General features: G+C 41.8%; 1 protein-coding gene across 6 annotated transcripts in view; it reads right to left on the bottom strand.

Annotated features, from left to right (window-relative positions):
• The window catches only part of PSIP1 (PC4 and SFRS1 interacting protein 1), a 172,293-nt gene that overhangs the window by 29,287 nt on the left and 122,271 nt on the right, over positions 1–20,735 (bottom strand). For 5 of the 6 annotated variants that reach the window (XM_033919071.1, XM_033919109.1, XM_033919090.1 and 2 more), the window contains 3 exons: positions 16,963–16,995; positions 16,269–16,488; positions 13,066–13,184 (listed from right to left, as the gene is read on the bottom strand). In XM_033919071.1, coding sequence (XP_033774962.1) covers positions 13,066–13,184; positions 16,269–16,488; positions 16,963–16,995 — 372 coding nt within the window. The remainder of the gene's footprint in view (positions 1–13,065; positions 13,185–16,268; positions 16,489–16,962; positions 16,996–20,735) is intronic. The other variant, XM_033919099.1, reaches the window with a different exon arrangement.

Below are 20,735 nucleotides of genomic sequence, written 5' to 3'. Positions count from 1 at the left end.
TAAGCAGCCAGGTGGATAAAGGGGAATCTATAGACATCATTTACCTTGACTTCCAAAAAGCCTTCGACAAGGTACCACATGAAAGACTGCTAAGGAAGCTATGGAACCACGGGGTGCAAGGGGAGGTCCACCGATGGATCAAAAACTGGCTGGCGGACAGGAAACAGAGGGCTGGAATAAAAGGCCATTACTCACACTGGCAATGGGTCACGAGCGGAGTTCCGCAGGGGTTGGTGCTGGGACCGCTCCTGTTCAATATATTTATCAACGACCTGGAGGCGGGAACAAAATGCGAGGTTATTAAATTTGCGGATGACACTAAACTATACAGCAGGGTCAAAACCATGGAGGACTGCGAAGACCTCCAAAAAGATCTGACAACGCTAGAAGAGTGAGCCGAAAAGTGGCAAATGAGCTTCAACATAGGAAAATGCAAGGTCATGCATGTAGGGAAAAAGAGCCCGATGTTCACTTACAAAATGGGGGGATCTCCGCTAGGGGTGAGTAACCTTGAAAGAGACCTGGGAGTGATGGTAGACACATCATTGAAGGCATCAGCACAGTGCGCCACAGCCTCAAGGAAGGCGAACAGAATGTTGGGCATCATTAAGAAGGGTATCACCACCAGGACGAAGGAAGTAATCCTGCCACTGTATCGTGCAATGGTGCGCCCGCACCTGGAGTACTGTGTCCAGTACTGATCGCCGTACCTCAAGAAGGACATGGCGGTACTTGAGAGAGTCCAGAGAAGAGCAACTAAGCTAATAAAGGGCATGGAAGACCTCTCATATACTGACAAGACTGAAGAAGTTGGGGCTTTTCTCCCTGGAAAAGCGGAGACTTAGAGGAGACATGATAGAAACCTTCAAGATCATGAAGGGCATAGAAAGAGTGGACATGGACAGATTTTTCAAATTACGGGGAACCACAAGCACAAGGGGGCACTCGGAGAAACTGAAAGGGGAAAGGTTTAGAACAAACGCCAGGAAGTTCTTTTTCACTCAGAGGGTGGTGGATACATGGAATGCGCTACCGGTGGATGTGATAAGCAGAAGCACACTACAGGGCTTCAAAGAGGGTCTGGACAGGTACCTGGAGGACAAAGGGATTGAGGGGTACAGATAGGAGTAGAGGTAGGTAATAGGGATAGGATTAGAGGCAGTTACAAAAATAGTCATGGACTCTGTTCAGGCAATTAGGCCTGATGGGCCGCCGCGGGAGCGGACCGCTGGGCAGGATGGACCTCTGGTCTGACTCAGCGGAGGCAACTTCTTATGTTCTTATGAAAGCCTTTATAATCCTTTATTCATCAAGCATCTCTTGTGACTTTTAGTTCCAGGATGTCATCTCTGAGACACATCAGGACATTACGGGCTACACAAAGAGATTATGTACTTACCCTGGTAAACTCTTTCCCAATAGATAGGTGAGACATTCTAGACACATGGGTTGTGTCCCCATGGCAACTTGCCATCTGCAGAAGGAATCCACTCCGGATTTTTTTATCTGTGCCTCTACTGTACTTCACTGGGCTCCTTAGCCTACAGTTAGTAACCAAGCACTGAGAGTCACTAAATAAACGTGCAATGGAGAAACCTATGGCAATCAAGTTCAGCAACGACCATTCTGCTCAAGAAGTAACATTAGAACATCAACTGCAAACAGCCAACAAAGGCCTCAAAGGAGTTCAGAAAATACTGCCACAGAAAAAAGTAACATATATACAGTATTTTTCCCAGCCCCCAAGGGCTGACAGGCATCCAAGAAACAACTTGGAGATGATAAACAGACTGAGACACTAGGCAGGTGCAAGAAGGACAGGACATGAGTCTAGAATGTCTCACCTATCTACTGGAAAAGAGTTTACCAGGTAAGTACATAATCTCTTTTTCCAGTGCAATAGGTGAAACATTCTAGAAAGATTGGACGTACAAAAGCAGTCCCCAAAAAGCTAGGGCGGGTTGCTGTGCCAAGCTATAAGACTAAGGACCAAAAGGCAGAGTCCTGTCTCGCCACCACATCCACTCTGTAAAATTTGATAAAAGCGTGTAGAGGAAAAGTTGCTGCCTTGCAGATCTCTTCATGGGAGACAGCTCTAGCTTTGGCCCATGAAGAAGCCATACTCCAGGTAGAATGTGTCTTGACAGAAATGGGAGACTGTTACCCAGAAAGAACATAGGCTGATGAAATGGCCCTAAGGATCCATCTGGAAATCGTGGCCTTGAAGCGGGAGCGCCCTGCTTAACAGAATGAGTTAGCACAAACAGATGGTCAGAGAGATGAAATTCATTAGTGACCTCCAGGTAGTGAAGCACTACTCTGTACACATCAAGTTTCTTCAAAACGCAATCTTATGTCCTGGAACCAGTAGACTGAAAAATAGGCAAACGTATTTCCTACTTAACATGGAAAGCCAAAATCACCTTCAGCAGAAAGGAAGGAACTGTACGCAGGGAAATCCCAGTTTCTGAGATGCGAACAAACAGCTCTTTACAAGAAAGAGCCTGGAGTTCTGAGACACGTTGAGCTGAGATTAATAGCAATGAGAAACATGGTCTTGAGCATCAAGTCCAAGAGGGAAGCATCCTGAAGGGGCTCAAAGGGTGCCTTGGTGAGGCTAGATGGCACCAGGCTGAGGTCCCAGGAAGGGAACAACGGCTTAACCAGTGGTCTGATGTGAACTGCCCCCTTCAGAAATCTAGCGACATCAGGATGAGACGCCAAAGAGGAACGATGATCCCGGGCTCCAGAACAAGAGAGTCTGGCTACCTGGACACGAAGAAATGCTACAGTGAGGCCTTTATCAAGACCAGAAAGGCAGAAATGCGAGAATCACCGAGATTGGAGCCAAATAAGGGTCCACCTGGACCTGAGTGCACCAATGTTGGAAAGTCATCTATGTGTAAGCAGATACTGTAGATGATTTCTTAGCCATGAGAATAGTATCAATAACCACATCAGAATAGCCTTTGTGTTCTAAGGCTGTACGCTCAAGAGCCATGCCATAAGAGCAAAGTGACCCGGGCCCTCCAGGCAAACCGGACCCTGCGTAAGCAAATCTGGATGGGCGCTCAGCCGAAGAACACGACCCTTGCGAAGACACATCAGATCTATGTACCATGGTCGGTGAGGCCAATCTGGAGCCACCAGAATGACATACAACTTCCAGAGACTCATACTGCTCTGAGAGTAGAACACTCATATCAAGGTTCTAGGGGAAGGTACTAGATTGCAAGCGCGCACCGCAAAGCCAGGAGGTAGAAGTGGATGGAGCCGGTTGAGTGAGTAAATTCAACTCCTGCAAAGACTACGAAATAAGATCCAGCAAAGTCACAGACTTAAATAAATGCAGAACCATGGGATCGTCCCCAGCTTCCAAGTCCCAGAAGGATCCGCAGATCTGGCATACAGTTTCTGGACTCCTGTCCCAGGAAGCACTGTGCCTGTAAATAAGAGGTCAGCAAACTGATCATCATGATCTCCCAGATCAGGACCAGGCTGCACAAGAACAGTGGCTGACTGAGATGAGGACGTTCCGTAGAAGCAACGCCACTGAGAGACACATTGGAGGCGGCGCAGGACTAAACAAGTCTCTTTGGTGGTCATTCTCCGTTGAGTGGGAATTGCAGCCTAACCTACTCAGCAGGGGAAAAATGCTGGATTTGAAACTCATTCCACAAATGATTCATACATTTTGAGAAAGCTTCTGGCTCCTGGGGGCGTAGAGTCACCCTTTGCGTTTCTTAGGCTGCAGAGGGTCCGCAGTCAGGTGCACGGAACTAGCATCCATGCCAAGCCCTGGAAAAAAAAAAAGAAGGCTGCCCCACCAGGCTAGCCAAGTGTTTTGTCACCTGCTTAATCATGGGAGAGTCTAAGCTTGGTGCTGGTGCAGAGAGAAAAATCCAGAGTGGATTCCTTCTGCAGATGGCACGCAGCCATGGGGACACAACCCATCTGTCTAGAATGTCTCACCTATCATATTGGAATAAGTATTTTTGTTTATTTATATGAACATATATACAGGGCAACACCTAAAGAGAAACTGGACAATATTCAGATGCACTATTTCTGCCATGCTGCTGTCCACAGCAATTCTGAAATTTAGTCTGTCCAAACTTTTCTTGTGGAAAATCACTCATGGCCCAGGAAATTCAGGAGGCTATAAAAGAATCTCTGCTTTTGAAAGCTCCCGGACCCGACAGTCTCTCCTCTGAATTTTATAAAATCATGCAGGACCACTTTGCTTTGCCTTTGGAGGCTTATTTTGTCCAGGTCATGTCTACTGGAAATTTCCCCATACACGCTAATCATGCTCATATAGTGCTGATCCCCAAGCCAGACAGGAATCTGGCATTTGTGGATTTCTACCAGCCGATTTCCCTGATAAACTATGAAGTTTCAAGTTTACTAGATTTTTATATACCGCCTATCAAGATTATCTAAGTGGTTTTACAATCAGCTACTCAAGTATGAACGCAAATTAATGGCAAAAATTTTAGCCTCTCGTTTGCCCCCTCTATTGCCAGGACTGATATATCAGAACCAGGTTGATTTCGTCCAGGGGAGGCATGCGGTATGGAATGTGAGGAAGGTGATGGCAGCTTTGGAACACAGCATCACTCATGATCTTCCAGCCTTGTTAATCAGTTTAGATGCTCGTAAGGCATTTGACTGTGTGGCTTGGGAATATCTTTTTCCAGTTTTGGAGAGCTATGGCATTGGGGGGGAGGGCACCTTTTAGACATGGTCAGGACTTTGTATGTTAACCCCAGTTCAGCAATACTGGTCAATGGAAAGGTGCCCGATTATTTTTCAGTGGAAAGGGGTTGCCCGTGTCGCCTTTATTGTTTATTTTATCCCTGGAGCCATTGCTGCAGAATATTAGAGAGGATGGGAACATCGTGGGCATGCCAGTGACGAATGATGTGGTGCGATGTTTGACATTTGCTGATGACATTTTTCTGCCTTTGACCCCACCCCAAAGGTCTTTTCAGAGGGTTTTGCAATTATTGGAGCAACATGGAAGGGTGTCGGGTTTGGAGTTGAACTTGGCGAAATTGGTCTACACCAGGGATCTCAAAGTCCCTCTTTGAGGGCCGCAATCCAGTCGGGTTTTCAGGATTTTCCCAATGAATATGCATTGAAAGCAGTGCATGCACATAGATCTCATGCATATTCATTGGGGAAATCCTGAAAACCCGACTGGATTGCGGCCCTCGAGGAGGGACTTTGAGACCCCTGGTCTACACCCTTCCCTCTACGGAAAGTTGAGCATAGACTTACATAGTTGGGGGTTTACATCACCAGTGACTTACTGAAAGCTTACACTGAAAACATTTCGGCTTTATTGGGGAAAACGCAGGACATCCTATCTCTTTGGACCAAATACCATTTGAACTTATGGGGTTGCACAGCATTGTTTAAAATGGTACTGTTTCCAAAATAGGTGTATGTGATGCAGACTTATGCAGACTTTTCCCAATATATGTAACTAATAGTGGACTCTATTGTCATTTAAAGATCTCAAACGCCTAGGTGCATAAAACAACGCTAGATTAGAAAGATATAATGGTTATAACTCAACCAAATGCCCTATGTGCCAGTATCAGGATCTTAAATTTAATTCTACATTCTATTGGCAACCAATAGAATTTCAAATACAATGGAGTTACATGATCATAGATGAGTGCGCGACCTAACAGCCGAATTGCAGCATTTTGTACTGTTTGTAAACTTTTCTTTTTTATATTTTAAGTATTTTTATTGATTTCAATATTATATCAAGTAAACTTGTACAGAGAGTAAATTTAACCACAATATATTACAATCATATAAGTCCATACTTAACAATGTTAAGCAGTTTACAAAAGAAACTATTATGGTAAAATTAGCTCAAGTCCTCATTGGGTCCAATAATTAATTGTAAGAAAACACAAAGAGAACAATCAAAGAAGTAATGCTATTCCTATAGATCGGGAAGGAAGTTACTATTTTCTTTAGCGCTCTACCTTGAATTTTTTCCTTGTCCAGACGGGACATCACCAGAAAATTAGTCAAATGTTGGGGTTCAAAGAATACATATTTAATTGAATGGTAATGGACAATGTACTTACAGGGGTGTCTCAAATAAAATGTAGCCCCTAATGAGAAGGAAATCACGTCTACGTTTTTGCGTTTCCCTTGTAACATCAGGGAACATTTGAATTTTACAACCCAGAAATTCCTTTTGTTTATTCTTTAGAAATAGTCTCAATAACCAAGATTTATCAATAGAGAGAGCCAAAGTAGCTACTAATGTTGCAGGTGTTACCACTTCCTTATCTGACTTCTCCAAAATCTCAGTAATATTCAATAGTGGTCGTTCAGTAGGCTCAGGTTGCTGTTGATGCAAAGTTTTACTGGGGATATAATAAACTTGAGCAAATGGTGGAAGGTTACCTTCCGGTACTTCCAAAAGTTCTAATAAATATTTCTTAAGCATGTCTCTAGGAGTTACCGTAGTTATCCTTGGAAAGTTTGTCAATCTCAAGTTATTGCTATGTGCCTGATTCTCTAATGACTCCAGTTTTCTTCTAAGATTCAAGTTGTCTTTAATTATAGTTTCCTGAAGTTGTTTTATTGAAACCATATCTTGCTGAGTCTTTTGAAGTAAGTTATTAGAAGAAGTCATATCCAATTTTAATTTTCCTAATTCTTCTGAATGGTGGATAAGTTTATTTTCAATCTGTTGGAAATTGGGACTAATTACCTTCGCAAAATTTGCTACCAGATCCCATAGGGCTTCTAAGGTCACCTTAGCAGGTTTATTCCAAAAAGTAGCTTGTATTGTAGTACAGAGTCTCTCACCTTTCTTTGGATTTTCTTGTTTCTGTTCCTTCTGGTTCAGTCCTCCTCCAGCTGTTATGGACCCCAGAGTCTTCCTTGGAGGTTCCCCAAGCCGGGATCTCCATTTCCAGACTCCCCGAAGTTAAGTTGTTTGTCTCTGGGGAAAGTAATACCCCTTCCTCCGGGGTTTCCTGACCCCTGGGTGTGCTGGCCAACTGTGGTGGAGGAGGTGGTGCTCTAACATCCGGGCTAAGGGTGATGTCTGGCCCAAGAGGAGTCCCGTCGGTCTCACTAACACTCAGGATCCTCAGCAGGCTGGCAACCGGATTCACTGGAGTAGCTCCCTGCATCCTTCAAAGAAGTTCTTCAATGTTGCCGATGGACGGCACCTCGGAGCGCCGCGAAGCGCCAACAGCGCTCCTGCCTATCCTCTTCAGCATTGCACCGCACAAACAGGTAGGTCCAGGCCGGAAACAGCGGTCTCCAGCCGAAAATCATTTAGCAAGAAGCACTTCAATTGGGGGCTTGTACCCGATCACCTAGGCCGCGGCCATCTTGGATCCTCAGATCTCTCTATTAGTAAACTTTTCAATTGCCCTACTGTTATTCCAGCATATACCAAATTGCCATAATCCAATTTAGATAGAACAAAAGCATGAATTAAAGTATGTAACGATTTCTCATCCAAAAATCTCAAATAGCTCTAAGTTGTCTTAATGCCTCAAATCCTTTCGCAACTGTAGATGAAACTGTAGATGCTTCTCAAAATTCAAATTCCCAAATACTTAAAACTATCTCTATACGCTAGTGGTGTAATGAAAGATCTAATTGTGGTGTTACCATAACACCGGAAATACAACATGCTACTGTTTTGTAGTGATTTGGGATCATTTCTTATAAACAGTGAAACAGTGGTGGTATTGTATTGTATATCGAGCCATATTTTTCTGTGTTTTAGTTCAAGTGGGGGGGGGAGTTCCTTTTTATTTTTATAAAGTTTTTATTGAATTAAATTTTCCAAATATTACAAGTACTTCAATAATAAAACAGACAATGTAAAGTCATCCGCGTGGTTTTTTTCACAGAGACTTAAAGAAACAAATTGAGACCAGAAACAGAAAAAACAACCCCCCATCGCAAGCATTCCAGTGTCAAGAATTCAGCAGAGTACTACAGGCTCTGTGTGACAAACCATCCCAGACAAGGGCTCAGATGACCTTAAAACCTTATCCACTGACCTGGTGTACCCCTTTTTACATCCAAGTATTCTAGTTTTAACAGTGTAAACATTTCATTCCTCCAGAGAGTGATAGTAGGAGTTTCAGATTGTGTCCACAGTAAAAGAATACATTTTTTAGCCATTAAAGAAGCTTTTTCCAACAACAAATTCCTCCCTCCCCCTTGACAATCTCAGAGAGTGAACCTGGGGAAAAAAACAGAATATCTGCCCTCAAGGGGATCCTTTTATGCAAAACGGTCTATAAATCTCATTAAAGGACCAAAATATTTGTATTCTCTCACGTGACCAAAACATATGAAGCAGACCAGCAGGAGTAGATTGGCATTTAGGACATTGATCATGAGAAGCAAAGCCAGAAACATAGGCACAATACAAGGATATATATATAAGCATAGTAGGAATTTATAGTGCTGTTCTTGGAGAGCAACTGATTGGGTCAGCTGTTTAAGATGTTTCATAAGAAGACATAATCCATCTCCTGAGATCTGTTTCTGAAGAGGAAAGTCCCAATTCCAAATCTCCGCCAAAGCATCATAATCCCAAGGGGGACTAAAACTGCCCAAACTGACCTGATAGAAAGATAAGTTGGCTTTAGTTTGGCGAGATAAAGTAAGAGTTTCCTGTACCATGTCAGCCATGTCCTCATTCAGGGTGTTGGCGTCCAAAGACTGAATATAGTGTGAGACCTGGCGATAATGAAGTCAGTCCCTCTCTTGTAAGTGTCCCACAACTTGTAGAACTTGGAAAGGAAGCAGTGTACCTTGATCAGACACCAGATCCAGCACATAGCATAGGCCATTATCCAGCCATTTTTTCAGGTAAGTTTTAGTGGCATCAGGATCAATATCCGAGTTACCCCACAACAGTAACAGAATTGTAGAGTTGGATGGGTTTACACAACTACTGCCAACACTGTCACATAGATTTCAGTAAGGGATGTCTGCAAATAGGAAAAATCCTGTGAGGTTTTGGGGCATGAAGATAATAAAGTAAGTGTGTTGGAGACATTGTTTCTCAAGAAGTACAGGAGTGTAGTATTATGTTTTCTTTATCCAATCTACGAAATGTCTTATTAGGCAAGCGATATATCACCGTAAGTTAGGAAGTGCCAAACCTCTTCTCCCCACTGGCAAAAACAATTGTGTGAGTTTTATATCTCGAAGGCTCACCTTGCCTCAACTAGAAACGGTACATTTTTCTACTTAGTTCCAATATTGTGGAACAATTTGCCAGTAGAGTTAAGAAAGGAAGAATCATTTCAAAACTTTAAGAAACATCTAAAAGCACATTGTTTTCAAAAGGCTTTCTCAAACTGAATAATGGAATTGGGACTGCAATCTGCATTAATTTAATTAATTTGTATTTATATATTTTATATAATAGTTTTAGTGGATATGTTTTAGAACTGTTAATTTCTTTTCCTTTTTTCTTTCCTTTCCTATTTTTAATGGAGTTCTTTTCATAAATATGATTGAGTTGTGATGTAAACCGCTTTCTAATCTAATCTAATCTAATCTTCCATTTGTGCATCCCACATACCTATACAGACTCAAGGCAACAGATCAAGGAGGAAGGGGGAAAGTAGTAGGGGAGAGGGTATGGAGAAGATAAGATAGGGGACACAGAAGAAGGGGGAGTTATACAGAAACTAAGACTGTTAATTGTCAAAGAGGTGGGTCTTCAGGCTTTTTCTGAATGTAGTGTAGTTTGTCTCTGTCCTGATGACTTTTGGTAGGTCATTTCAGGTTTTTACACCCAGATAAGTTAGCATAGAAAATTCGCTTGTAGTGGAGGTTTTTTGTGGATGGTAGATTTAGTTGGATTCTGTTAAGGATTCTTTCTGATGTCGACCATACATTAAAGAATAATTGGATGAGAGGGGCTGCTGAGCTTCTGTAGAGGATCTGGTGTAGGATACAAGACGATTTGAAAATTTCGGGATGATATTGGGAGCCAATGTAGTTGCCTGGTGAAGGTTGTGATTGAGTCAAATTTCTTTAATTTGTAGATTAGTCTAATTGGTGTGTTCTGGATGAGTTGTAGTTTGTGGATGAGAGAGGTGTTGATGCCAAGGGAGGCAGAGTTGCAATAGTCCAGTTGAGGTATGACCATCATCTGAACGATCAGAGCAAAGTGGTGTGGGTGGAAGTATGATCTTGTGAATCGCAGTTGACGCATAGTATAGCTCAGGGCTGCCCAAGTCTGGTCCTCGAGATCTACTGGCAGGCCAGGTTTACAGGATAGCCACAATGAATATGCATGAGAAAGTTTTGCCTGCACTGCCTTCTTGGTATTCAAATCTCTCACATGCATATTTATTGTGGATATCCTGAAAACTTGACCTGCCAGTAGATCTCAAGGACCAGACTTGGGCAGCCCTGGTGTAGATGGTCTTTTTCTGAAGATTAGATATTTGTGGTTCCATTGTGAGAGTGTCGTCTAAGATGCAGCCTAGTACCTTGGTGGATTTTTCCATTATGAGAGTAATGCCTGATGGAAGAGTGAGGTTGGGTATGATATTCTGTTGTGCGGTGCGGAAACCAATGGCTTTGGTCTTAGTGGTGTTCAGTTTCAGCTTCTTGTTCGTTGCCCAGGTTTGAATTTTATTTATATTGTTTGAGATTTTTTTTGGTAATGTTAGGATGGTTATTGATTATAGGAATGAGGAGGAGGAGGATGTCGTTGGCATATGATAGTACCGTTTCATCTTCCAATTTGATATGACCCAGCGAGCTCATGAATAAATTGAATAGGATTGGGGATAATGGGGAGCCTTGTGGGACGCCATAGAGCGCCTTCCAAGGATTGGAGTATGATTCTTGCTTTTTGACTACTTAGTCACGATTTTGTAGGAAGTCGACGAACCAATTCAGTACAGTTCCAGTTATACCAATTTCCAAGAGTTTGGTTAGGAGTAATTGGTGGTCTACTGAGTCGAAGGCTGCGGAGATATCAAATTGGAGTAATATTGCCTGATGACCCAAACTTAGCAACTGTTTGATTTTTGTGATTAGGGTGAAGAGGAGCTCGGTGCTGTGCTTTTTTCAGAAGCCGTATTGGGATGTATGAAGGCAGGAGTGCTTCTCTATGTAAGAGGTTAGCTGCTTGCTGACATGGGACTCGAGGATTTTAGTGAGGGCCGGAATACAAGCAATCGGTCTGTAGTTAGATGCTATGGAGAGGTCTGCTTGGGCTGTTTTCGGTATAGGGGTTAAGGCTATTTTTCCCATTTCTTTGGGTAGGTGCCCTTGGTTCAAGGAACTATTTAACAGGTTGGTGAGCCAGTTGATTATATGATATGAAGCTGCTGAAAGAAGGTTTGGAGGACAGTTGTCCAGGAGGCTGTTCGTAAGGATAACTTTGATACTAGCTTATTGGTGTCGGGGATTGATAGGTTAGTGAATGAGGACCAGATCTGGTCTGCTTTTATGGGTTCAGTGTATTCCGTATAGTTGTGTTGGGAAGTGCTTGTTGAGGCTGTCCTAGCAACTTCTGATTGGACCAACTTGACTTTGTTGAGGAAGAAATCTGCAAATTCTTGGGCTGAGATTTTATTAGAGAAGGTTGCAGATTCTTGGTTTGGGGGGGGGATGTCAGTTGTACTAGACAGAACAGTTTTTTGCTGTCGGTTATGTTGCCTCCTATACTTCTAGTGTAGTAATTTTTCTTTGTTTTGGATATATTGTCCTTGTACTTATTTATGGATGCTCTCCATTGTGTTCTGTGTTCTGGTGTCTTGTTTTTCCTCCATTTCCTCTCTAGACATCTGCATAGTTGTTTGTCTAGTCTTAAGGACTCCATAAACCAGGGCGAAGTTCATTTTGATTTTATTATGCATGGGTGGAGGGGGATACAGTATCTAGGGTTTTGGATATGATTTTGTTCCAGTTGAGTATCATTGAGGTGGTGTTATTCGAGGGGGAGGGGAGTGATTTTGATACTATGTTACAGAAGAAATCAGGTCTTGTTTTCATGCGGACTAGTGTTGTGTCTTTGGAATTCTGGTCTATGTCAGTTAAGTTTAGGCAGAATTCTAGATCCTAGATCCTTTTTGGCTGTATAGGCTGTATAGAAAGATTTTAATAAATAAACATTTTCCCCAAAAATGATTCAGAGCTGTCAAATGAGAGTCAAAAATTCAAAAACAGTAATAGAACATATTACTACATAGCTAAAGAGAAAGGATAGCTGCCGTGAAACCAATATAAAAGTGGAGGGAGAGTCCTCAGAACATAAATCCCATTAACTCAGTCCAACAGTCTTAGTAAGGGATATCGAACAATCATAGGTCTCAGCCTGGTGAATCCTTTTGCTTGGGATTTATTTTTTCTTTTTTGCAATACTGGTTGGATGTTATACCCTGCTCAGCCCTTGAAATAGCTCTTGTGCGAAACAGGGCCGCTGTCGTGCTGGGGAGCAGTGCTTGCTGTGGCGTACGAGATGGTGGATTTAAAAAAATTATTTATGTGCAACCGGCTCTGGCAAATGATTCTGAACATTCCCAGAACATAACTTTGAGATAAGTACATTGCTGCCTTTTTTACTCATTTGAATGTGGAGGTATTTTTTTCTCAGACCTATGATTGTTCGATATCCCTTACTAAGACTGTTGGACTGAGTTAATGGGATTTATTTTTTGAGGTCCCTTTCTCCACTTTTTTATATTGGCTTTTAGGGCAAGCTGTCCTTTCTCTTTAGCTATGTAGCTATGTAAGTTCTATTATTGTTTTTGAATTTGTGATTTATAAACTGTGGCTCTTTTGTCTTGCTTTAAATAAAAGTCAAGCAAGATTATCCAACCAACAACAGAAACCATGAAATTTTTTCTAAGCCTCTGGTGATGGCACAGGGCAAAAACAACTATAATAAAAACAGATCTGTGATCTTTCTTTTTCACAACAGTGTATGCTCAGCAGGTAGCTACAGCAGCAAAGCCCTTGCTTTCAGGGTGAGTGTGAGCACGTATATATTATTATGACATGATAAGAGGAAGATCTTACATTTCAGCCTCTGCCTGCTCCTCCTGCTTGCGTTTTTTTTCAGCTGCTTCCTTCTCTTGTTGCATCTTAAGCATGTTCCTTCTCTGGGCACCCTGGAAGTGCTTGGTTCCTTTCCCTTTCTTGTTTTCATTCAACATTTGGGAGGAGAGGAGAAGAAGGGAATGGTTATCACAAAAAGTAGACAACAATAAAAACATAAAATATTAAAAATCTGCTTGGAATGACCATCAGACCCAATATGTCTCCAAACAATTCCACTTACATGCAGGCCAGCCAACAGACCATGTTCCAGATTACCATCAAGCACATGGCCAAGATACAATCCTTTTTTGCTTTTTCAATACAGGAAATTCAAGCACCACATTTGCAGCAGGTACTAACTTTATTATTTTTTTAATAAAACAGGAAGGGGAAAGGTTAGTTCAAAGCTCTACAGAACTCAGCTAGTTTCCACTGCCATGTCAGTCTCCTCTTTTCCTCTTTCATTATCTCATCAAGAATGGAGTAAATAAGAGGCCAACATAGCACTCTGCAAACTAGGGGCCGGTCATAAAAGGCTGGGCTAAGCTGGAAATTTTGCTGCTGGCACAAGTTTTTTTTTTTTTTTTTTTTAAGAGACTATGAAGAAAAGAAAGATAGTTAGCAAAGCATTAACTGTACTGCATGGACCATAGTAGAGGCTGTTCAATTTGCTGCTGTGTACTAGCCAATAATAACTTAAAACCTTCCTCTATTTTCAGTTATAGGGAGAATAAAAGTTAAGTCTGCTATGATGCAGAAATACTTGCTAGCTGTGAACTGCAATGTCCTTATAGGGTGACATCAAACCAGTGGTTCACAGTCTCCATCTGCTGGCAGAAGAGTATAAACCCATATATCTGGACTAGAGAGACTCTTTATTTCACCTTAACCATAAATATAGTTTATAAAATAACCTCCAAACTGAGCATACAATACTTTTACCAGTGCCCTGGGAAAAATAAGTATCTGCAGACATTCACTGCTGCTTTTTCTATGGGGCACTTTTTCCATAGAAAATAACAAAATCACATTTTCAAACACATGTGCCTTATTTCCCTCCCCTGACCAAAACAGAGCTGCGTATATCTGGTAGTGCTATAGGAATAATTAATAGTAGTAACAGTAGATGAAATAACTCACAGGACCTAAGGAAGGGGTGGTACATTTTCAGACAGCCAAGTTATCCAGTTAGGGAAGTTTCCAAGCATCTAATATTTTAATGTTTGTGAACTGCTGTGAACTTCGAAGAAGTATTGGCAGTATACAAATAAAAAATTGTATTGTATTAAATACATACATACTACTCATGTATATGACTTCTACAAGTTGCCCTTAAGAACAAATCTCAAACATCTGTAAAATAAAGCTCCATAGGTTCATAAAAATTTGATTAAACGCTGACCATAACAGTCAAAGTGTTGTACAATAAAATATAAAATGGGGTACATACAACAAATAACAAACCAAACTTAAGCAGACTATACAGAGGGTAGGGTTAAATGGTCATTTTTCCCATTGGAGGAGAGTAAACAGTGGCGTGCCACAGGGGTCTGTATTGGAAACAGTGCTATTTAACTTATTTATAAATGATCTGGAAATTGGAGCAACGAGTGAGATGATTAAATTTGTAGATGACACTAAACTGTTCAAAGTTGTGAAAAATTGCAGGCGGACCTTAGGAAATTGTAAAGACTGGGCGTCCAAATAGTAGATGAAATTTAATGTGGACAAATGCAAAGTGATGCACATTGAGAAGAATAACCTGAATCATAGTTACCGGATGCTAGGGTCCACCTTTGGGATTAGCGCCCAAGAAAAGGATCTGGGTGTCATCATAGAAAATACAATTAAATCTTCCGCCCAATGTGTGGCAGTGGCCAAAAAAGCAAATAGGATGCTAAGAATTATTTTTAAAAAGGGATGGTTAACAAGACTAAAAATGTTATAATGCCCCTGTATCGCTCCATGGTGAGACATCATCTGCAGTATTGCGTTCAGTTCTGGTCTCCTTATCTTAAGAAAGATATAGGGGCGCTAGAAAAGGTTCAAAGAAGAGTGACCAAGATTGTAAAGTGGATGGAACTCCTCTCGTATGAGGAAAGACTAAAACAGTTAGGGCTCTTCAGCTTGGAAAAGAGAAGGATGAGGGGAGATATGATTGAAGTCTACAAAATCCTGGGTGGAGTAGAGCAGGTACAAGTGGATCGATTTTTCATTGAGTCAAAAATTACAAAGACTAGGGGGCACTGGATGAAGTTACAGGGAAACACTTTTAAAACCAATTGGAGGAAATTTTTTTTCACTCAGAGAATATAGTTAAGCTCTGGAACGTGTTGCCAGAGGAAGTGATAAAAGCAGATTGCGTAGCTGGTTTTAAGAAAGGTTTGGACAAGTTCCTGGAGGAAAAGTCCATAGTCTGTTATTGAGAAAGACATGGGGAAGCCACTGCTTGCCCTGGATCAGTAGCATGGAATATTGCTACTTCTTGGGTTTTGGCCAGGAACTAGTGACCTGGATTGGCCACCGTGAGATCGGGCTACTGGGCTTGATGGACATTGGTCTGACCCAGTAAGGCTATTCTTATGGGATAAATTATTACATAAGGAAAAAGGGGAGAATGACAATTTGTGAGAAAAGTGAACAATAAAGGGGAAAGAACAAAGGGAGAAGGGGAGGGGGGAGTCTGTTAAATGATAAAATAATGAAGAGATAAATGAATCGTAGGCATCTTTAAAAAGAAAGAATTTTAAACTACTTTTGAATTTATCAGTGTTTTGTTCTGCTCTGATATATATACATTAGATAGATTGTGAGCCCGCTGGGACAGAAAGAGAAAAATGCTTGAGTACTTGAATAAATTCATGTAAACCGTTCTGTGCTCCCCTGGGAGAATGGTATAGAAAAATAAATAAATAAATAAAAATATATACAGGTTGATGGGGCCGTGACATTCTAATCTCCCCATCCATACTCTTCATAATACATTCATTTCCAATCCCCTCTTCTCTCGCTGTCTTTTAGATAATTCATACTATTAATAGTACTACAAAGATGGGGTAGACTAGATGGAACTTACATGCCCTTATGTGTTTTCTTTTTAACTGAAAAAGCTTACTTTTTTCTTTGACATATAACACTCACTACAGGGTTGTATTTTTTCGTAAGGTGAAAGGTTTAGATACCTTCTCCCCTTCCTGTTCCTCCTCAGAGTCAGAGTTGGATGCAGAGGAGGCCTTGGCTAGAGGCTTTTTCTTTGGCTCTGCGGTCTTCTTCACTTCCTTTTTGTCTGGCTCTTTTCTAGGTTTCTCTTCTTCTTTCTTCTGACCCTCATCAGCCTTTTTTGGCTGCTTCTTCTGTTTTTCTTCTAGTGCTTTTTTCTTGTTGCTTTCTTCCTCACTAAAACTGAAAGAGCAATTATCTTGAAAGAGATACGTCACATGCAAGGGGGGGCACTTGCAGCATTTCTTCTACTGCTCATTTTTCAGTTTTGCAGAACAGAACAATAAAAGGTGGGACATTTTTATGCTGCTTGGAAAATTCCTGTGGATGCTTGTCAGGCTGTGCACCACATGAACTGCTAATTTTAATACTATGTACATTTCAGCAGGGATGGGGGTGGAGTTATCAACTTGGGCAACAGTTAAGACATGTTATTTTACCACAACTCTTGTTATTTTAGCAGAGGTCCCATTTTATGCATGAGGCTTAGTTACTAATAAGACAGGTTAACAGTAGCCCACATTGATTACTTCTTAATACTGAACAGTAACATGTATGATACCAATAAAGGCTAACCTCTACTTTAGAAAACTAATGCAAAGGTAATTCTTAAGCTTTCAATATCCCCCATTTGAAATGCTTTAAATTGAACGCTACCTCTCTTTTCTGCCAGGGCATCTGGATAACATCCTGTCAGGAAAACAGGAGGAAATGTTCATGACCTTTTAAGTCTTACATGCTTATTCTGATCATTCTGCCCCCCCACCTCTTTTTTTCCCCCAAGCTTTCGTGACTTGTGACTTTTACATATAGGGCACATACTGATGCACAGAAAGATCACCACATAGATTCCTTTACCATGATGGCTAGGGTTGTATAACCCAGAAGAGTTCAGCGATAGCTAATATTAATCTCCTTTTCAAGCAAATACAGTGGTACCTTGGTTTACGAGCATAATTCGTTCCAGAAACATGCTCGTAAACCAAAATACTCGTATATCAAAGCGAATTTCCCCATAGGAAATAATGGAAACTCGCTTTGATACGTTCCCCGTTCCCCCCTCCCCCCCGAGGCCAGAGGCACTGCTCCCCCCTCCAAGAACCAGCATTGCTCCCCCCGCTCATGAAGGCCCCCCCACGTGATCCGCCACCCCCCCCCCTCGTTTCACCCCTTCCGCGATCCGGCGACCCCCCCCCCCGAGAATCTCGGAGAGAATGGGAATCCGAAGGCCTTGAGCATGCACAGATGCTCAAGGCCCAATGCGAAGGAGGCAGATCTTCAGGCACCGGCACTGGCATGTCCTGTGCATTGGTGCCAGTGCCAAACGAGGGTAAGAAATGTGATCGGGTGTTTGGGTGGATGCCTGGGGGATGCCAGATCGCGGCGGGGAGGGGGTGCGACGCGAGCGGAGGGTGCCGGATCGCTGGGGGGGGGGCGCTCGTAAATCGAGGCATGCTCGGTTTCCGAGGTGCCGATTTTGCGAATGTTTTGCTCGTCTTGCAAAACACTCGCAAAAAGAGTTACCACTGTATTAAGTTACACGCACACATGGAGCCTATGTTCTGGAACGAGGGCACAAGCACATGCATCTAAACACACACACACACACCAACATCCTTGAGCCTCCCCCATGTCTTCAACACGTAATGAAAATTAGGACACTAAACAAAAATGTTACTGATTTGCTAGGTGTAAGGGGGGAAAAACAGTTTCTCAGTTGTAATGAATGTTTCTCGTATTTAGACAGCAGGATTGATTAGGCACACAAGCTGGTGATGTCTACTGACAATAGGGATAGAACTGCATTTGAATTTAGAACTAATGTAAAGTTCCAAGCATTTGTGGCCCTTTCTACGTGCAACAGTCACCTCAGTCAGTTCCATAGCTTAAAATGGAATGCAACTCTCAGGGAGACGGAAGGGATTATGTGCTCGGTCCATTTTCTTCTCTATGTCAAACACCTGTTAAAGATGACAAAATACTTTTTCCACTGACAAGCAGGATTGAGCCACACCCAAGTTCAGGGCTGTTAGTCATCACACCCTGACCAAATATACTTTTTTTTGTAAATTAGTCCAAACCGCAGAGTGAACACAAAGATTCTACTTTACATACGGTATCCAGCAAGGCTGATTTCAAGAGAGCCACTGTAGCTGAAGTGGCTCCGATTTGATTTAATGAGATTTTCACTTTACTGATTAGAGAAAATATTGGTTTGTAACAGAATTGGATGCAACATGCTAGCATACCAAAGTATGCTTGGTTTCTTAAATAAATACGTCTGTTGAGGGGTTGAAGGAAACAAACAGCTATATAGACTGAAGGATTCAGTTCTTCTAAGGAAGTGAGCAAGAATCCTTTTGCATCCAGAATGTGAAGGGACGTCTCACAAGATTCTTATCAGGCTTAGGGTAAAATATAAAAGAATAATTTTCTTTTATAAATTAGATACACCAGAAGAGTTCAGGACTTGTGGATCTCTGCCTATCTCTCAGCAGGTGGAGATAGTACAGAATTGTGTTGTGCCATAAAAAAAACCCCTGTGCAGCTCAAACAATTTAATATTAAATATTAGAGCAGTAGAAAGCTCAAAATGGCGAGAATACAAAAACACAACTTCTTCTGCCTAACAAAGGAACGAGCTTCCGGAGGCTGTAATAGGCCAGAGCACGTTACAGGGCTTCGAAGAAGGTTTGGATAGGTTCCTAGAGGATAAAGGGATTGAGGGGTACAGATAGGAGTAGAGGTAGGTTATAGGGATAGTCAGGGACCACTGCTCAGGCAATAGGCCTGATGGGCTGCCGCGGGAGCAGACCGCTGGGAGAGATAGACCTCTGGTCTGCTTCAGCGGAGGCAACTTCTTATGTACAACAAAAAAGTTGCTGAACAAAAGAACCTGGAATATTAACAAAAGAAAGTGATACAAAGAAAACCTCTGTTTTAAATATACTGACAGAGAAAAAAAATAAGAGTGGATAGCTAGACTTTGTCTGGTGCAACTAGTAGAAAGAAAATTAGCAGGTAAGGTCTAATTTCTTCTTCCTTGTCATCAGAATCAGACAAGTCCAGGACTTGAAGGATGTAAAAAAGTAGCCTTCATGAGAGAAACAGTTGCCTCGTCCTAATAACTGAAGCAAGCAACAGTGACTTTAGAAGCCACTTCACTTTTTTTGAGATAAGCAGCAATGCCATTGCTACTGTACTGTCTGACAGAACTCTGCCTAATTTTCATGAGAGTTCATCTGCAAATGTTAGGAGAGCTTTGCAGACTGCTTGCAATTCCATTCAACCGATTGATCAGGAAGCTTTTGTTGGAGACCACTTGCCTAGGGCCAGCTGGTCTTGAAAGTGTGCTCCCCAACTAGAGAGACTGGCATCTGTGGCTATCACTTCCCAGTTTGGAACTAATAAGGAGATGACCTTCACAAGACTGATGGATTGAAACTACCATTTCATACTGTACTTTGCTTGAATAGTTCAGGACAGCCTCTTATCATATGATTGAAGAGACAAAGATCACCGCTTGAAAAAGGATTACTGTAGAAATCTTATACGAGACCTCGTCCTGAGGAACTACCTCCAGAACTGCAGCCATGGATCCCAACACTTGCATGGATTCCCATGCTCAAAAATTCTGTAGCTGACAGAGGAGCCTGATCTGAGTTTAAAACAAGAAGTAAATGTTCCCTTCCAGAGTGTCAATCAAACCCTTTGATATTCCAGGGTTTGAGTGGGAGTCAGAGTGATTTTGTCAAAATTGATTATCCAGCCCATACTCTGAAGATGAACTATTCATCTGTGATGCAGACAGTATAAGAAAACATACTGATCAGCCAATCATCCAGATAAGGATGAACTTGGATTCCTTCTCAATGAAGAAATGCTGCAACCTTTACTGTTACCTCTGAGGTGGTCCTGGAAGCAATTGTTAAGCCAAAGGGCATGGCTTGGAATTGAAAATGTGCACCTAAAATCACAAACCTGAGGAACTGCTGATAAGACGACTAATTTGGGATATAAAAATAAGCTTTCTTTCTATATACTGCCAAAAAAAACACAAGTATCTCAGAACTCAACAATATAAACACATTCATTGCAATGTGTCAGGTACCAAAGTGTGCTGAACACTATCCACTCCTATCGTAACAATGAGCTCAAAATATCAATGTGTAAATAGGAAACACAAACCATTCAAGAACATAAGAGGAAAAAGACTCAGAACCCAACCCTTGCCATCCATCCAGTGAATTAGATAAAGGTTCAAAGGGTAGCGAACCTCACTGGCATTAAAAAAAAAAAACCTCCTCTGTTCATGAAAAAGCTCTGTTGCAACAGTTCAAAACAAGGAAAGATCAAAATTACTTTTCTTGTTTGCTATTTATACTTTGATATTTTGAGCTCATTGTTACGATAGGAGTGGATGGTGTTTC

Source organism: Geotrypetes seraphini, chromosome 1 (genome assembly GCF_902459505.1).
Source record: "Geotrypetes seraphini chromosome 1, aGeoSer1.1, whole genome shotgun sequence".
Classification (NCBI taxonomy): Eukaryota; Metazoa; Chordata; class Amphibia; order Gymnophiona; family Dermophiidae; genus Geotrypetes; species Geotrypetes seraphini.
The sequence above is the reverse complement of the archived record's forward strand: the minus strand, read 5'-3'. Positions and strand labels throughout refer to the sequence as shown.